Genomic DNA, 16,838 nt, shown 5'->3' with positions numbered 1-16,838 from the left:
GTGTAACTCCTTTAAATGGATTTTTAATAGGAGCTATTTAAAAAGGTGTAATTACTTGGATTTATATTCTCTTTTTTAAAAAAAGATTCACTTAAAGAAGTTCGTTTTACTTTGGGCAGCAAACGGCCGTGTACGCTTTAGATACTACGCAATCACCAAATTACTCACACACTGAATATTTTCTTTCTCATAGAACCTTATAGAACAATAGACGTCACCTAGAAATAATAAGTCACGTATCCAATATCCTTCCTAACACTATGAGCCATTTTTGCGGTGACTTTTCTTTTTAGCCGCCTCGGTTTTCTCTCTCTGATGTGACTTTTTTATTTCAACCCCAAGGACTCTTTTTTTCATATGGCGTCACAATTTTAAAAGCCAATCAAAATGATTTAAAAGTCATTGACTCATTTTTCAAACACCAATCATTTTAATTTTCACGTTCCGTGACTTTCTTTCAATTGCAAAAGGTCGTACAAGAATTGAACCATTTTGTCTATAAAAAGGGGCCAAAAGTTTGCAAATTTTTCAGATCTTTATTGTGGCGGTTATCTACGTAGTCTGCTCATAGATGTGGCCTTAGTAAACCGGTCGAAAGACTTTCACAGTTGAAGACCTATAAACCAAACTATATAAACCACGCGATGTCTATGCAGGTGTAGAATGCTGATAACCTATCTGTTGCCCACTGCGAGTTTTTTGAAAATTTTCTCGTCCAACAGGGAGATCCCACTTTCATCATTGGCTGGCCACCAATGGTAAATAAATTCAATAAAATAAATGAAAATGAACCAATCAAAATCTATATAAATTGATTTTCTTAAATCATTTTATATAGATTTTGATTTTTTTTTTGTTTTTTCAATTTTTTGTTTGTGTTTTTTTTATGTTTTTTCAATTTTTTTTTATAAATTAAAAACAAAAAATTAAAATTAAAATTAAAAAATAAATCAAATAAAATAGAAATTAAAATTAAAAATTAAAAAAATAAAATAAAATAAAATAAAATAATACACTCACACTGAAAAAAAAAATCGACCTGCACCCAAAAACAGCCAAAAGAAATCTATAAAATAAAAATAAAAACGTTGCTTTATTCCCATTCTATTGATCGATTACAACATTCAAAACACAATTTCATCAACTATCACCTGTGTTCTATATACGAAAGCCAATCCTTGCAAACACGGATGAATTATGTGTATGCATTTATGCAAATTAAGGCGCAAACATTTACGCCGCTGTTGACACGAGTCTGCCCAGAGTCAAATGCAGAATTAAGAATGTAGACGAAACAAGATTCCATGAGCCAAGAAAATGATTCAAAAGACCTAGAAATATTGACAAGAAGATTGGAAGACATAGTATTCCGTTTCCTGATGCGTTCAAGCTTTGGTTCATATATCGCAGCCCATAACTCAAGCCTTGGCAGAAAACTACAAGAATAAAGATAGGCAGAACTGATCTCATGCTCAAGTCAATTGGGTCGATGAATCAAAATTTACAGTCAATGGTAATGATAAAGGAGCTAGAGCTACTAGAAGAGTTGGCGAAAGGTATAAAGTATATATATATATATATCATCGATGGAACTAAGTGAGGGAAAGGCAGTGTGATGATTTGGAGCTGTTTCTGTGCTCGTGGTTTTAGGGACCTTTGTTTTTCTTATATGGCAACGTAAACTACGACCAATAGATGAAGACTTTGCTCTGTCCCGAAGGAAGGGAGTGGGATTTCTCCTCATGGGTTTGCCCAACCAAAAAAAAAATGAAGACTTTGCTTAGCTTTAGAACTTCCTCCCTTGGTCTTAAAAACCTTCATAGGAACAAAACAGGTACTTTGTGTTCCAAGAAGACAACGCCAGTTACCATGCTGGCTCTTATTCGAGGTGGTGGAGAGTTAATTATAGGTACCTTTGGCGGATTCTCGAGAAGAATATGAGTGCTAAAAGGGCCAAAATCAACAACATTAGTTATTTAAAGGCTGTAATGCAACACTAATGGAAAACAATGGGCCTCGAACTTTCATCAACTTTTGCCGGCAGCATGCAACATCGGCGTCAAACTGTAATGGAGACCAAAGGAGGTCATATCGTCTATTGATCTTTTATATATATATATTCCAATCATAGGCATGCATATCATCTTTTATTTGAAATTTAAAGACTTTAGCTTTTATTACTAATGAGCAGTTGCATGTTGAATATATGTCATGCTCTATCATGAATTTTTGAGCTCAGAGGTCAAAACGTTTTTGGCTGTGACTGTATAGCCAAATACGAAAAGATTATTAAAAACAACAGTTCTAATGATGAAACCTGAAAATGCGATGTAAATTAATGTGTGTAAAGGATGGTATTGACTTCGCAACAACCTTTAAACAACACTTCACAGGGGAAGAGTCCCTTTGTGTCCCACCGATTTAGATTACCAAAACCAAGTATCTATTCTTTTTGGAGAAAATGGAATGAAACCGATAGCGTGTTTCGATGAAGGTGTCAAATAATGTTTGTTTGATAGGTTTGCATCTCATGCAACAATGAAAAAGACTTACCATCATTACACACTAATTAAATCTCACATTGTGCAACTAAATCTCCCCCTTTCTGATAAACCTTTCACTCGATACCTTTTTCTAATACATTGTACTTTCATCAATTTCAAATAAAAACAAATAACTGGAAGCTTATACCCTCTCTAACCTCTACTGGGTATCATCTGGCGAATCCTCACAAGAAACCCTCAGGCCCACCTCTTTATATATATATATAAATTAGTTGGCCAGCTGTCTAATATTGTGCTGACTTGATTTCCACGTTTGGCAAACCCTCTGACTATATTTATTATATAAATATTATGACAGTAAATTTTGTATTCGCTTATCTATTGTGATCAGATCATTGTATTTGACAGCGTATACAACACAATGGTCATATGTTAAGGTATACATGTACACATTTAAAGCACTGAAGATTTTGGTTGATCTTAGCCTTTATTCACATTTATTTATTTTTATATATAATTGACAACTTACAATACATCTTTAATCATGATCCCGCTGGATTTTGTTATCTATCTGCTAATAAATTTAAACCTCTTTATAAATGAAAATGAAACCCACTCATGTTTTATTTTATTTATCGTTTTTCTTTTGTTCTAAAAAGAAAAAGGAATAGAAAGCCAAGAGTTCTTAATACAGTTAAAGTTCTATAAAGTAATTTGAATTGATAAAGGCTTGTGGTACCAACAATTTCAAAGTTCTTCGATAGAAAGAAAATAAGAATCCTATCAAAACCTCCGGTGCCAAATGGCGCTTTTTAAAACCAGCCCGCGCTTTTGAACACCCTAATTGACGCTTAGTACAGTGCCCAATTTGCACATTTGACTGAGTCAATTTGCGTATTTGACTGAGCCAAATCGCGCTTTCAGTAATCTCAAATGGATCCCCAGTAAAAGGGTGGATAGCTACATAATTGTTAGGAATTAAAGCCTCGCTGATTCTAGACCTTGTGATAAAAAAGTATAGAGAGCTATATGATAAACGACATCACATATACTTAAATCTTTCTGGAAAAAAAATCAAATATTCACTGTTGATTTCAAGCAAGATATGAAGAAAGTGATAGGCGCACCCGTCTTTTTTGTTTCTGGCAGGGTTGATCTGGAGGTGTGGGAATACCCTTATTAGATAGGAATCACCCAAGCAGAGTACCTCATACCCCCAACAAAAAATGCACGGCGCTCACAAAGGAGGCAAGACTATCGTATCAACATCTACTTAGATACCATGCCGACAAATATTCCCAGCGCCCACTATTAAGGGACATTGGATACACATAGAAGGTAGCGCCAGGGGTATATTATAGCTGTCAAATGAATCCGTGCATGTTCCTTTGCATGAAATATCAGTACAAAAAGTTGGAGTTTGTGTTCACTACATGAATTCTCCATAACAGTACCAGCCCTGTGGAGCTATGTCCATAAATCCAAAGAGGATTATCTGGAATACACCCTGTTTTAGAAAGTCTATATGGCTGTGGTTCCAGGACAGAGATACTGGAAGATTTTTCTATGAGTGGTAAGAAGACAAAATCGTATATAAAATTGGTAAAAGGTTAGCTCTATCTTTAGTTGGATCTGATGCTTCAATGCAAGTAATTACAGCGGCCTTGTTTTGGAACGTAAAGAACATTCAGTTCTTTAAAGCCCATTGGCTATTCACACACGAGTGCATTGTATTGCTTTTACAATTAAATAAATCCTTTTTTTTTTTAAAAAAATTAGAGATTGTCATATCTTCGTTGAGAATCTTTCGATTCTTTTATCAGAAACTTTCTCATAATTTAGACAAGCCTTGCTGTTTCTGCCTACAACTGTAAAGTACAGCTAAAATTTGATTCAGGAAAAACCTTAGCTTGATGAATAATTTGGATAAATAGTTATGTTTAACACTGTAATGTAGTGTCTTTGTCTATTTTTTTGAGGAAGTATTCTTAAGGCTTAGAAACAAAAGTTCATATAATCGTTCCAGAAAAAAAAAGTGATTTATCCTCTGAGATTTTAAAGAAAAAAATGAGAGAATTCAAAGGATATCTTTAGCATTCAACTGTTCATAAGTACTTATAGTTAAGCTCTTAAAACTTCAAAAGACGAGATGATAATATCATATATTAATGAGCTGCTTACAGAACAGAACAGAAAAAAAAAGAGCAGAAAAAAAATACTGGATCTTATGCTCTCTGGGATCAAGCATTACTTGGCATATGTTTTTGTATAGCGCGTGCCAAGCATGTTCCATGAGGTTGAGAATTGGATTTTTTTTAAAATGACAATTAGTCTTTGCCAATCAAATCAAATTAATATATTGTCATTAAATCAGTTACAGCAACATCTTTCTGTAAATTTCTGTAAACACTGGATCATAATTAACGCCTAGAACTTGTTGCTTTAAAGAAAATAAGGGCTTTTCTTGATGAGAATCTACATTCAATGTTTGATTTGATTAATAAAATAAGAAGAAAATACTATATTTATTTTGAATTTTTCTTATTTTTTTTTTGGTATAACTTTTAGCTGGGGTTGAAACGTTTCTCAGCGTGAGTGTATACGATGGAGTTCAAATGCCTTTTCTTTAAATACAAACCAAGAAAAATGATTAAAAATATAATACGATATATAAAATAAAATAAAAAAAGTCGATTTCATTTGAATATTGGACGATCACCGTCACGGTAGGACCAAAGAACCAAGATTGACTTTGGTTGCCTGTTTGAGCGGGAGAGGACGTCCTTTACCCGGCATTCAATGACAACCATACCGGCAGGAACAACGACGCCATCTGCGAAGGCAGCTCGTCAGTTGATTGAGCAGGTTGCCTCAGACTTCAATTCAAACCTCACCAGAGGTCTGTCTCAGTCGGACATCTCTTCATTGCGCTCCATCTATGGCTTCAATGAGTTGGAAAAGGGAGAAGACGAATCCATGTTTTCAAAGTTTATAAAATCTTTCACGGAGAATCCTCTTATTCTCTTACTTCTCGGGTCAGCTGTCGTCTCATTGGCGATGGGCCAATTGGATGATGCGCTCAGTATCACCATGGTAAACACTAAAAAAAAAGTAATCTTATCAAACTGCATCTCATCTTTTATTATTTAAAACTGTAAAGGCTATCCTTATTGTCGTAACCGGTATGTTTCTGAGTAGTTCTTTTTAAAACCGTGTAGTTTTTGTTTACACTTTCTGTAAAGTGGCATTTGTGCAGGAATACAAATCCGAGCAGTCATTGGATGCATTGAACAAACTTGTACCTCATTACTGTAATCTCATTCGGTACGTGCACAGAAATGAGTTCCCAGGGGTAATATAATACGCTTACGGAGATATATATATATATATATATATGTATATACAGAGATGGGCATATCACAGTTGTTTTGGCAAACGAACTTCTTCCTGGTGATCTTGTTCAGTTCAGTACTGGTGATCGGATACCTGCTGACTGTCGATTAGTGACAGTAAGTGACAATGTCTATTTTATGTGCTCGATTGTAACACTGGGGATGTTAGTCTGTTGAACTTGAGATCGATGAATCAAACTTGACTGGTGAAAATAAATCGAGAAGAAAGAATGTAAGAGCTATCAATTCCAATATGTATGCTGAGCTTGGTATATCCGAGAGAGACAATATTGCATTTATGGGAACCCTTGTTCGCAACGGTAGGTTTATTTATAACGCGTCAGTAGTTGTATTCAATCATTGGGTTTGAGCTTAAATATGAACTTATATATGTATATATGTATCAGGCCATGGAACTGGTATTGTAGTTGCAACTGGCAAGAGCACTGAATTTGGGCATGTATTTGAGTTAATGCAAGAGGCAAGTACACACCGGATATTTAACTTTTGGTGATATAAATTCTGATTAAGTGATGTTATTACTTTGATTTAGGTGGAGGTCCGTAAGACACCTCTTCAAATGAGCATGAATGAACTTGGAAAACAACTTTCGATCTTTTCTTTTGGTGTGATTGCTGTAATTGTGCTCATTGGTCTTATCCAGGGTCGCGGTTGGCTCGAGATGTTCACAATCGGAGGTGAGTTAATTTCCAACTTGCCAACCGAAAAATAACGATGAGCCAATCAATGAAACTAATGTGTTAAATTTTTAAATCCAGTGAGTCTTGCCGTGGCTGCCATTCCTGAAGGTCTTCCAATTGTGGTTACTGTAACTCTTGCACTGGGCGTGCTTCGCATGGCAAACAGACGCGCAATTGTAAAACACTTGCCTTCTGTAGAAACTCTAGGCTCAGTTAATGTAGTGTGTGCCGACAAGACAGGTAAAGAAGCAAATATAAATATCTGTAGGTTGGACAAAACTTGTATTGATTTTTAAATACTCTTATATATATATATTTCAATAGGTACCTTGACACTTAATCAGATGACTGTCACAAAGGTCTTTACTGCCGAAAACCAGCAGATCTTTGATTATGAATATAAGAAACCCAGTGATATGACTGATGCTCTCCGTCAAACTCTTCGTATTGGTAAGTTTAAATATTGCATACTTAACGTTATTTTGACTAACCCAAAAACAGGTAACTTGTGCAACAATGCACAGGTGGGTGAGGACGGAAAATATATTGGTCAGCCTACAGATATTGCTCTTTTGGATGTTGTTCTTCGCTCAGGTCTCAAAGATGAACGCGACGTAAGTTATTTCTTGATCATTACTATCTGCAATAATATACATATAAAATAAACTCAATTGTGCTCTAGGTCTTTGAACGCATTGAGGAAATTCCTTTTAACTCTGACCAAAAATACATGAGTGTAACATGCCGCAATGAGGGTGAAGACATTTCTGCTGGAAACTGCAAATACTTCAAGGGAGCCACAGAAGTGATTTTGGACAAATGCACAACCTATTACAACTCTTCCCAATCAAGATCCCCATTTTCTGCTAATCTCAAAGACACCGTTTCTCAACATGTGGCAGCCATGAGCTCACATGGACTGCGTGTACTGTGTGTGGCCTTTGGTGAGAATGAACGTGAACTTTGCTTTACAGGATTCCTTGCCGTTTATGATCCTCCTCGTCCCGGAATTGCCGAAGCCATAAAACAGCTTATGCAGGGTGGTGTCAAGGTGGCTATGATCACTGGTGATTCAGAGGGTACTGCTGTATCTATTGCTCGTAAACTTGGAATTCCTACCAATACATCAAGCACCAGCTGCCTGACTGGGCGTGATATAGAGGCCATGTCAGAGCGTCAGCTTCAAGAGGTCATTCACTCTGTTTCCATTTTTGCTCGCACAACTCCCAAACACAAATTGGCTATTGTCAAGGCATTCCAAGCAGCAGGATCTGTAGTAGCCATGACAGGTGACGGTGTTAACGATGCACCTGCGCTTAAGATGGCAGATATTGGAATTTCAATGGGAAAGAGCGGAACTGACGTTTCTAAAGAAGCTGCTGACATGATCCTTGTTGACGACGATTTCTCGACAATTTTGCATGCCATTGAAGAAGGTAAGTCAAGCACAAAACAATTATTATAATAACAAATAGAGAATAAAATGATCTAATCCTTTTTTATACTCTTACAGGCAAATCAATCTTTTACAACATTCAAAACTTCCTTACCTTTCAGCTTAGTACAAGTGTCTCTGCACTTTCATTGATTACAGTGTGCACACTTTTTGGGCTTGCAACTCCTTTGAACGCAATGCAAATTCTGTGGATTAGTAAGCTATATATGTGTATGTAGGCTAGCATAAAACATTTAATAACCATATTTGTCCTTATAGATATCATCATGGATGGTCCCCCTGCTCAATCCCTTGGTGTCGAACCCGTTGATCCTGATATTATGAAGAAATCTCCTCGTGCGCGTAATGCTAATATTTTGACTAAACGCCTTGTTATCAGAGTCTTGTCAGCCGCTCTCTGTGTGGTTGTTGGAACATTGTTTGTTTATGTCTCTGAAATGAGTGATGGTGTAACTACCAACAGAGATGCTACAATGGTAAATATTTTCTACGCTACTTACTTCCTGGAAAAGACTATTTTAGATTTAACACTACTCTTTTATAGACATTCACCACCTTTGTCTTCTTCGATATGTTTAATGCTCTGGCTTGTCGATCTGAAAAACAATCTATCTTTTCTATTGGGCTGTTTTCTAACAACATGTTTAACCTCGCTGCTGGAGGTTCTATTCTCGCCCAGTTGCTGGTTATTTATGTACCCTTTTTACAGAGCATCTTCCAGACTGAGGCACTATCTATCTACGATCTGGCCAAGATCACCTTGATATCTAGCTCTGTGTTTGTCATTGATGAGCTGAAAAAGCTATGGGTTTCCAAAGGACTTAGTTTGAAACGTGACGGAAGATCTCACGTCAAGTATCGTCTTGCACGAAATGAAGAGATTGAACTTGGTATAGATGCTGTTTAAGCATGAAAATTTACGATGTATAGATTATGTTTGTTGTAGTATATATCAAACAATTATTATTATTATTTTATATAAAAAAAAGGCAGACCTTTTAAAACAAGTGTTCTATTTATTTATCCAACCGCTTGATCCAAAAGAAAGTTGGTTGCCTTTGTCAAATCGTTCTCATTCTTCTCCAAGGCCTCTTCGGCTTGAGAGCGCGAAAATCCCATGTTGATGAGCTCACGTACTAAATCGTTCAATGGTGAAGTTGTCGGGGGTAAAGGTGGTAAAGGGGGTGGAGAGTTGGGTGATCCTGGATCAGAGCGGTATTCTGAGGGTGCTTTAGGAATATTTGGTGGTGGAGGCCTAGGAGACTGGCTGGGTTTAACTGGATCATAAAAGAACTTTGGTGGGATTGCAGGCCCAGGAGCTGGTCTGCCTGACGAGATTGAGGTTGCGGGATAGTTTTGGTTGGGTGATTGAGGGTTAAATGGCCAGTAACCTAAACACCACAAAGAAATTGAACAATAGAGTAAGGTATAAAAAATGTAATTTCTCTTTCCTTGCATAAAAGCTTAGTAATATATGTAAAATCTATAGACAGCCTACCATCTTTGGAATATGAAGAAACGGAAGGGCGAATATAGGGAGAATAGTGGGGCGTATATGGACTTGGCATTTGGGTGATGCTGTCTTGTTTTCTAGGCGGCGATCTCTCTGTTTTCTCTTTAGCTTCTCCCAAAATTGAACGCAATGCTACCATATCATTTTCAGGTGTATCCCATGGATCAGGTGGCGCTAGCCCTTGTTCAAACTTGAGATAGTCAAAAGCAGTAGAAGAAGTCTAAAAGACAGCAAGAGTCAGATACATGTTTCTTTTATATACATACATATATATTATTTTAATTTATTTGTATGTTAATCTTTACCACTCTATCCTGTGAAGGAGATTTACTTCTTACAGGCATTAATTGTCTTGTCTCTTTTTCCATATTTTCATCTTTTGCTTCTGAATCGGTTGTTTGTTCATGTCCATCTTCTTCTGCACCCCGTCCAGAATTATATATCTGCTTTGGATGTAGAATTCGAGTGTCTGTATCCAAGAATCCAGGTGCTATCTTCCTTGCTGCAATCTTCTGCTTATTGATTTTCTCTTGTTCGTATGCTTCTCTTTTTCTCGCTAACTCTTCTTCAGCCTCTCTTTGCTTCTGATTAGATATCTTAACATCTTCAAGTGTCTCTCGTTCTAATGTAAAGGAATAAACTGCCTATCATATAAAAATTAAGATGTGCGGATCTACAAAACTAAACTATTCTTCATTTTACCAGCTTTAGGTAGTCTTCAGGAATTGGAAGGATGTCTGTCCCGAGAGTGACCTTGAGGAATGCGATGAGTCCATCTATCTACCGCATAGACTGTCCTCTTGTGAAGCATCATTGTTCTACCTGTTTTGGGAGCGTATATTGCGGAGATACCATGACAGGAACATGCTGTAATACAGCGTAACTTGATCCTATATTATCTTATTAGCTCTTCCTCAGTGAGCTTATTTGCTAATCTTACCTTGATCAGCCATGATGCAAACGAACACCCTGAACCCTCCCACCGAGAATCCACGTTGAGACAATGACGTGACTATGGCGGAGAATTATTTTCCCATAATGGGACAAAGTATAAAAAAGGACAGGCGGAAAGAGGATAGAGGGACTGTGTGTGCGTGCATGCGTGACAGAAAGAAAGCGACACAAGGTCATTATCTATCAATCAGGCATATACTGCTTATATTTACATTTCAAACAAAATAATAATAATAGCAAACAAACAAACAAATAAAGTGTAGTTTCTCTAATCAAGTTCCCAAGTCAGATGATTCCACCATTGCTCTTCTGTTTCTTCGGGTTCATGCTTTTGCTCTAATTCAGTCTTTTCCTCGGCCTCAGTGTTTTTGAACCAGATGTTAGAGCCATATGATATACAAAGTTCTTCGTCTTTTGAAATGTCATCAGTAGCGATGTAGCGAATCAGACCGTTTTCAAGATCTCTTATGAACCCGACATTTGGATGATTCGAGTGATTGAACATTGATCCAAGTCCAAGCGCCAAAGCATAACCATCTTTCCATCGGTAGGTATAATGATCCAATACAGTGTATTTTCCATGCTGGGAATATTCTTCATGGTTGAAATGAAGAATGGGTGAAATATCGACAACTGTATTACGAGCTATAGGGATTGTTGCAAATACGCCTCTTCCTCGCTCTGGATGGCTTCGTAGCTCGAGTGAGAGTTTGTGTTGAGGAAGAGCTACGGGATTTTGGTTTTCCATTGTATGTCAAAAAGAAAGGTAAAACAAAATGGAAACAGCCGAGTGAGTGAAAGCAGCCAAGCCACCACCACCTTTGTTCTCGGACAACAGATAGGGAACGCGGGAAAGAACAAACTTTCCATGAGAAAGTATATATCTATGTATATCCATGTATCTATGCAAATATATCTATATACATGCGTGTATAGTATATATGTAATATTACCAATAAATAATTACAAAATAAATAAATAAAAAAGTAAAAATTGGATCATGCCCTTTTTTGGATGTTTTCCAACAATTCATCTTTATGGTATTAAGCATAGTACAACCATTTAAGGGGGAGGGGGATGGGGGGAAGTGTAATTTAAAGGTAAAAATGAAAGTTTATCTAATGTAAAGTCATGCAATTATGTATTTTATATATTCTTTTGAGATTACATTCCAAGAAGTCTAAGAGCGAGTGCTTCCTGGTCCTGCAGTGTCTCGGGGGCGTCAGTCTCAATGATTCTCTTCTTGGTTGCCTCATCCTCTTCACTCTCTGGCTCCTCTTCGTACCACTTTCTCTTCTTAGGTACTTCTTCTGACTCTGATTCAGACTCTGATTCAGACTCTGAACCAGACTCTGAACCAGATGATTCGGACTGTGATTCTGATGCTTCGTCTTCTAATTCTGAGCCAGATTCGGATCCACCCTCATCCTCAGACATTGCCTCCTCCTTACGGCGTTGTTTCTAATATAAAAATTTAGATAAGCCATTGCGATCTCAGACGCTAAATATTATATCTGCTTACCTCTTCGCTGAGCTTCTTCTTCATCTTCTTCTCTCTTCGCTTTTGGCTAGCCAATTTTTTATCATCCTTATCGGCCTCCTTCATTAACTCGCCAGTCTCACTAATAAACTGGCTAATCTGAGTCTTTGCATCGCCCGCTGCCAAGAAAGACTTCTCATCCTGCATCTCGTACAGTTGATGGGGCTAAATAATAAAATTCAAAGTTTTGTCAGAAAAGCAAACTAATAAAATTTCACCCAAAAAAAACAATGCTTTGATTTCTTTTGTACCTTTCCTTCTTCGTCGAATACCAATCGTTCACCCTTGGGCAACTTCTTGGCCAAATCCTTCTTTGTCAGCTTAGCCTGTCTCTTGGACATATTGGCTTGATCGGCATCCTATTATTCCAGTTTAGTATATACCTTTTTGGTTAGAGTACACTGATATCTATAGACATACCTTTATATCTTCATCAGAATCACTGAGAGCATGATCTACACGCTCCAGCTTCATGAAATCATCATCATTGTCCTCGTCAACATCCATCTTGTCGCCAGCGTAATCAACAAGCTTGTTGTAATGCTCCGAAAGAATACCCTGGTTCTTGCGCTGGAACATACGATCGTACTTGGTCTTGGTAGCATTGATCTATCAATAAATGACAAATATTACATAAGTATATGATTCCAAAATTTGTTTTTAATAACAGTATAAGAATATTATGTACGCTATAGATTACCTTTGATGTTTCCTCCTCTTCTTCCTCGTTTTCTTCTTCTGATTCCTCGTCAATCGCGCCTTCCTTTGCCTCGGCAACCTTCTTATTGATCTCCTCGTTGGTTTTATCAGCCTTCGATGAAGCCTTAACCTCTCCCTTCTTAATAAATTTAATCTTGGGAGCACCGGCTAAACCAAGAGAGTGTGCAAAGTCATCAGCCGGTAATTCGGCAGCCTTGAAGATCTTTTTATTGCGCTGAAGGTAAACGGAGCGCATGTAAGCAACAAATGCCTGAGTTTACAAAAGAAATAGCAAGCAATTAATTGGTTAATAAAAATACGTAAATCCGATTATTTTTATGTTTATTAATATCTTATGTAACTTACTCTTTGACCAAGATATTTGATTTCTGGATCATTGAAACAGAAGCTCTGGAGCTGTTTTTGGATAGATTGTTGCTTGCTTGCCTTGATCTTAATTTCTTCAATTGGTACTCTCTTTTTCTTTAATTCCTCAACCATGACCTCTGCCTCAGTCGGTAAGAGAATCAAAAGAGCATGACCTTCGGCATCAAATCGAGCAGTTCTTCCGACACGGTGAATATACGTCTCAGGATCTTCGGGACAGTCGAGCTGAATAACCCAGTCGACAGCAGGGAAATCCAAACCACGAGCCGCGATATCTGTACAGATCAAAACGGCATGTTGACTGGATGTGAATGAACGGAAAATATCTACACGTTTTGTCTGCTTTTGTTTGCCGTGAAGATGGAGAATGGGAACACCAGGTTGAAGTTTGCAGAATGCTTCGTATATGAATCGTGCCTGTTTACAGCTTGAAACAAAGACAATTGTCTTTGATTTGAGATGAGATTTGACAAACGAGTACAGGATATCGAGCTTTTTTGGTAGTTCGGCGACGACGTAATGTTGGGTCAAGTTTTGAGGTGTGCTGAATTCTGCCTTTTCGTGCACAGCGACATACTCTGGATCCTTCAAACTAAGACGAGCAAGATCTTTTACGGATCGAGTTTGGGTTGCTGAAAACAAAAGCGTCTGTCTGTGGCGAGGTAAGTTCTCGACAATCGCATTCACTGTCTTTTGGAAACCCATATCCATAATTCTGTCAGCCTCATCCAAAACTAAAAGGTGAATGAATAGTGTTAGCGATAACATATAATATACTATGGATGCTAGTAATAATAATAATAATAATAAAAGTTTTTACCCAACACTTGTAAGTTATCACAGTTGAAACCTGCAGATTGATCCATATGTTGCAAAAGACGACCAGGAGTGGCAACCAAAATATTCATACGAGTTACACGTTCTTGTTCAATCTTAAAGTCTTTTCCACCGATAATCAAACCAGCCGAGAATGCGTGCTCACGTCCAATCTTTTTGAGAACCTCGAAAATCTGTACTGCGAGCTCACGTGTAGGTGAGATAATAAGTGCGCCTAATCCATCTTCAGTGTTCCATTGCTCTCTATGAAGGATTTCCAAAACCTAAGAATTGTTTTGGTTAATCTAGTCATTAGACCCAGGATCTCGGTAAACTTACAGGTACAAGGAATGACAAGGTCTTTCCACTGCCTGTCTTGGCAGCACCCAACACATCACGCTTAGCCAGGGCAAGAGGAATTGCTTTACGCTGAATCACAGTAAGTTGTCTAAAATTGGCTTTCTTTAAACCATTCTGGGTTTTGCTAGTGAGAGGAAGATCGGCAAAGTATTTTGCTTGGACGTAGTTTTCCTATTATAGTAAATCAACAAAATAAAATAGTAAGTTGATACTGTCACAGAGCCCCAAGGGGTGGTGAGGGAAACACTTGAATGTATAAGTAATGTACCGGGTGGTTGCTTTTATCTTCGAGCTGCTTGACTTCCTGAAGAGCCTTTTCACGGCGCTGTTGCTTAGCATTCACTTTAGATTTTTCTTCAGCACCGGTCATTATAATGGATTGATTGTTTGATCGATTGATTGTTTTTGGATTCCTTTTTTTTAATATAATAAAAGAAATATTGAAATTGAAATTGAAATTGGAAAAAAAATGTGTAGGCTGTCAGATTACCCACTTCATGCATTGTGACTACCTTTTTGGTAATCATACTGAGGCTTAGCCGTCTTCTCATCAAGGTACAAAGGAGCAAATTAAACGTTGAAGTAGTTTGTGCAACTGAACGAACTTGAACATTTTGTGTTTGTAAATACCATCTCACTTCTAAGTTTTGTATAAGTGAGATTTTTCTAGATTATTCAAGAATATAATTTTCTGCAAGCCTGAAGCCATTTTATTGACATTAATCCTATTTTTTTTTAAAAAAAAAGAAACTTTCATATGTGTATATACATATATTATATTCCGTTTTATCATCAATTTATTGGTTATTCAAAAGACATTCTGTAGTTTCAACTTATAATTTTATTTAATAGCATATATTAAATAATAATAATAGAATAATTGGAATCAAAAATCTTGGAATATAGACTGAAAGATAGATACAACGATTATAAGAAAATACGATAGTTGCGATTTCTTGGGTTTCTTTTTTGTATTCATGTATGATAAATATGGAATCATTCATTGGCCAAGTCAATATATATATATATATTTATCTAAATTATGCGTTTATAATTTCCAAAACCAATACCAACCTGCATATTTATCTATCAATTGACGAACGAGTTTAATATTATTGTATCCATAGAAAAATTATAGAGATTTTTAAAGTTTGAACTGTATATTAAAAAAATTCCAAAGTTTCTTTTCTGAATAAGATTGTGCCTCTTTGCCTCTTGAGGATGCCACAAATAGCCATAGTTTATTTATCCGAATAACTGGTCAACAAACCCCCATTTTTACATTACATAACTCCTTATTATTTTTTGGTATGATTTTATTAATTATTTTCTTTTTAGGATCCCGTTCCAGTTGAGGACTTAAGACCTACGCAATTGATCAATATAGCCACTACATAAAGCAGTAAAAAAAAGAAATAAAATATGGTATATTAAACCGGGATAACACAACAACCTATAGGCTTTCTAAAGCGGCACTAGAAATGGTTGCTTGAATAGTTTTTTTTTCTCTCTTACAAATGAAAGTCAAAACAAGCTTGACGTAATGGTAAGAACACCGCACGAAATGAAAAATAGCACGCCAAAAGTATCTCCAAACAGAACTTTCAAGTGTATATATCAAGCAATTTAAGCCTGAAGAAACAATTATCAGCAGGAAAAAAAACACGGTTTACTTGTTGGCCCACATCTTCTTTAATTACAGTAATAACAAAATGGAGCAATCAGCTGAAGTTGGAGTAACGCTGAAATGGCCCGTCGCCCTTTCAGATCATTGTGAAACCAGTGTCTAATTATGGAAATTGAAAAATTATATATAAAAGGGTTGCATTTGTAATGATGGCTTTAGCTTATTGTATTTTACGTACCATTTTCGACTTCCCATGCTCAACAGAATTATTGATAAAGCCAAACACCCGCACTTACCATTGCACCTCCACAGCAAGCACAGTAATGGATCTTTGGATGAAGAAAAACATGTACACTCCAAGACAGAAGAAACACCACCAGGTAGTCAAACACAAGCAATTGTGTAAATTATATTTAAGTTGACCTATAACTTTACAGCTGCAATTCGACTTCTTTGTTTAATTACATACTTATTGAGTATTTTCAGTAGCTCACTCTTCACAAGACGCACCACAAAACACTGTTCCGGAAGCTACTACAAAAGAACAGGTAAAATACACTGGACTCTCTGTTCAATCAGCATACCAACCGAAAACCTTAGGTAGAAGAACCACAAGCAGATATTCCGCCTCGGCCAGAAATAGACAGCGATACTTTACCTCCAAACGAACCAACTGTACAAGATCAGTCGCAAGACGAACACAAAAAAACTCAGGAAGAACACGAACCATCTCAAGAAGAGCACAATCTGAAAGGTAAAGATATATTGTTCTTCCATAGACTCTTGATCCAACTCATGCCTGTGAATATATATTTTTTAATATAGAGCCAGTTGGAGACACTCTGGCGCCTGTCGACCCAACTCCGCCTAGCCCATCTTTGGAGGCACA

General features: G+C 36.9%; 5 protein-coding genes across 5 annotated transcripts; 2 read left to right on the top strand and 3 right to left on the bottom strand.

The window, feature by feature from the left end:
* Positions 1-2,009: 2,009 nt before the first annotated feature.
* On the top strand, positions 2,010-2,425 carry PHYBLDRAFT_148786 (hypothetical protein; the record flags this gene model as incomplete). Its single annotated transcript, XM_018432157.1, has 2 exons — positions 2,010-2,093; positions 2,351-2,425. The coding sequence occupies 2 exons, from the start codon at positions 2,010-2,012 to the stop codon at positions 2,423-2,425; spliced, it is 159 nt and encodes a 52-aa protein (XP_018288278.1).
* Positions 2,426-3,198: 773 nt separating this feature from the next.
* Positions 3,199-3,826, bottom strand: PHYBLDRAFT_60139 (hypothetical protein; the record flags this gene model as incomplete). The annotated part of the gene is made up of 2 exons (XM_018440603.1): positions 3,199-3,505; positions 3,786-3,826. 2 exons carry the CDS (start codon positions 3,824-3,826, stop codon positions 3,199-3,201), a joined length of 348 nt encoding a protein of 115 aa, XP_018288277.1.
* A 1,477-nt stretch (positions 3,827-5,303) lies between these two features.
* On the top strand, positions 5,304-9,056 carry PHYBLDRAFT_182536 (hypothetical protein; the record flags this gene model as incomplete). Its single annotated transcript, XM_018438635.1, has 14 exons — positions 5,304-5,597; positions 5,665-5,686; positions 5,747-5,828; positions 5,911-6,013; positions 6,066-6,216; positions 6,304-6,377; positions 6,450-6,594; positions 6,676-6,837; positions 6,922-7,047; positions 7,099-7,211; positions 7,280-8,033; positions 8,111-8,248; positions 8,312-8,529; positions 8,598-9,056. The coding sequence occupies 14 exons, from the start codon at positions 5,304-5,306 to the stop codon at positions 8,958-8,960; spliced, it is 2,745 nt and encodes a 914-aa protein (XP_018288276.1). The 3' UTR covers positions 8,961-9,056.
* Positions 9,057-10,833: 1,777 nt separating this feature from the next.
* PHYBLDRAFT_8439 (hypothetical protein) lies at positions 10,834-11,250 on the bottom strand (the record flags this gene model as incomplete). Its single annotated transcript, XM_018443612.1, has 1 exon — positions 10,834-11,250. A coding segment is annotated over one exon (417 nt), but the record flags the coding sequence as incomplete, so codon positions are not given.
* Positions 11,251-12,021: 771 nt separating this feature from the next.
* PHYBLDRAFT_115652 (hypothetical protein) lies at positions 12,022-14,475 on the bottom strand (the record flags this gene model as incomplete). Its single annotated transcript, XM_018428474.1, has 7 exons — positions 12,022-12,225; positions 12,312-12,419; positions 12,481-12,654; positions 12,761-13,030; positions 13,126-13,880; positions 13,967-14,246; positions 14,302-14,475. Coding segments are annotated over 7 exons (1,965 nt in total), but the record flags the coding sequence as incomplete, so codon positions are not given.
* Positions 14,476-16,838: the final 2,363 nt, after the last annotated feature.

Source organism: Phycomyces blakesleeanus, assembly GCF_001638985.1.
Source record: "Phycomyces blakesleeanus NRRL 1555(-) unplaced genomic scaffold PHYBLscaffold_19, whole genome shotgun sequence".
Lineage (NCBI taxonomy): Eukaryota > Fungi > Mucoromycota > Mucoromycetes > Mucorales > Phycomycetaceae > Phycomyces > Phycomyces blakesleeanus.
The sequence above is the reverse complement of the archived record's forward strand: the minus strand, read 5'-3'. Positions and strand labels throughout refer to the sequence as shown.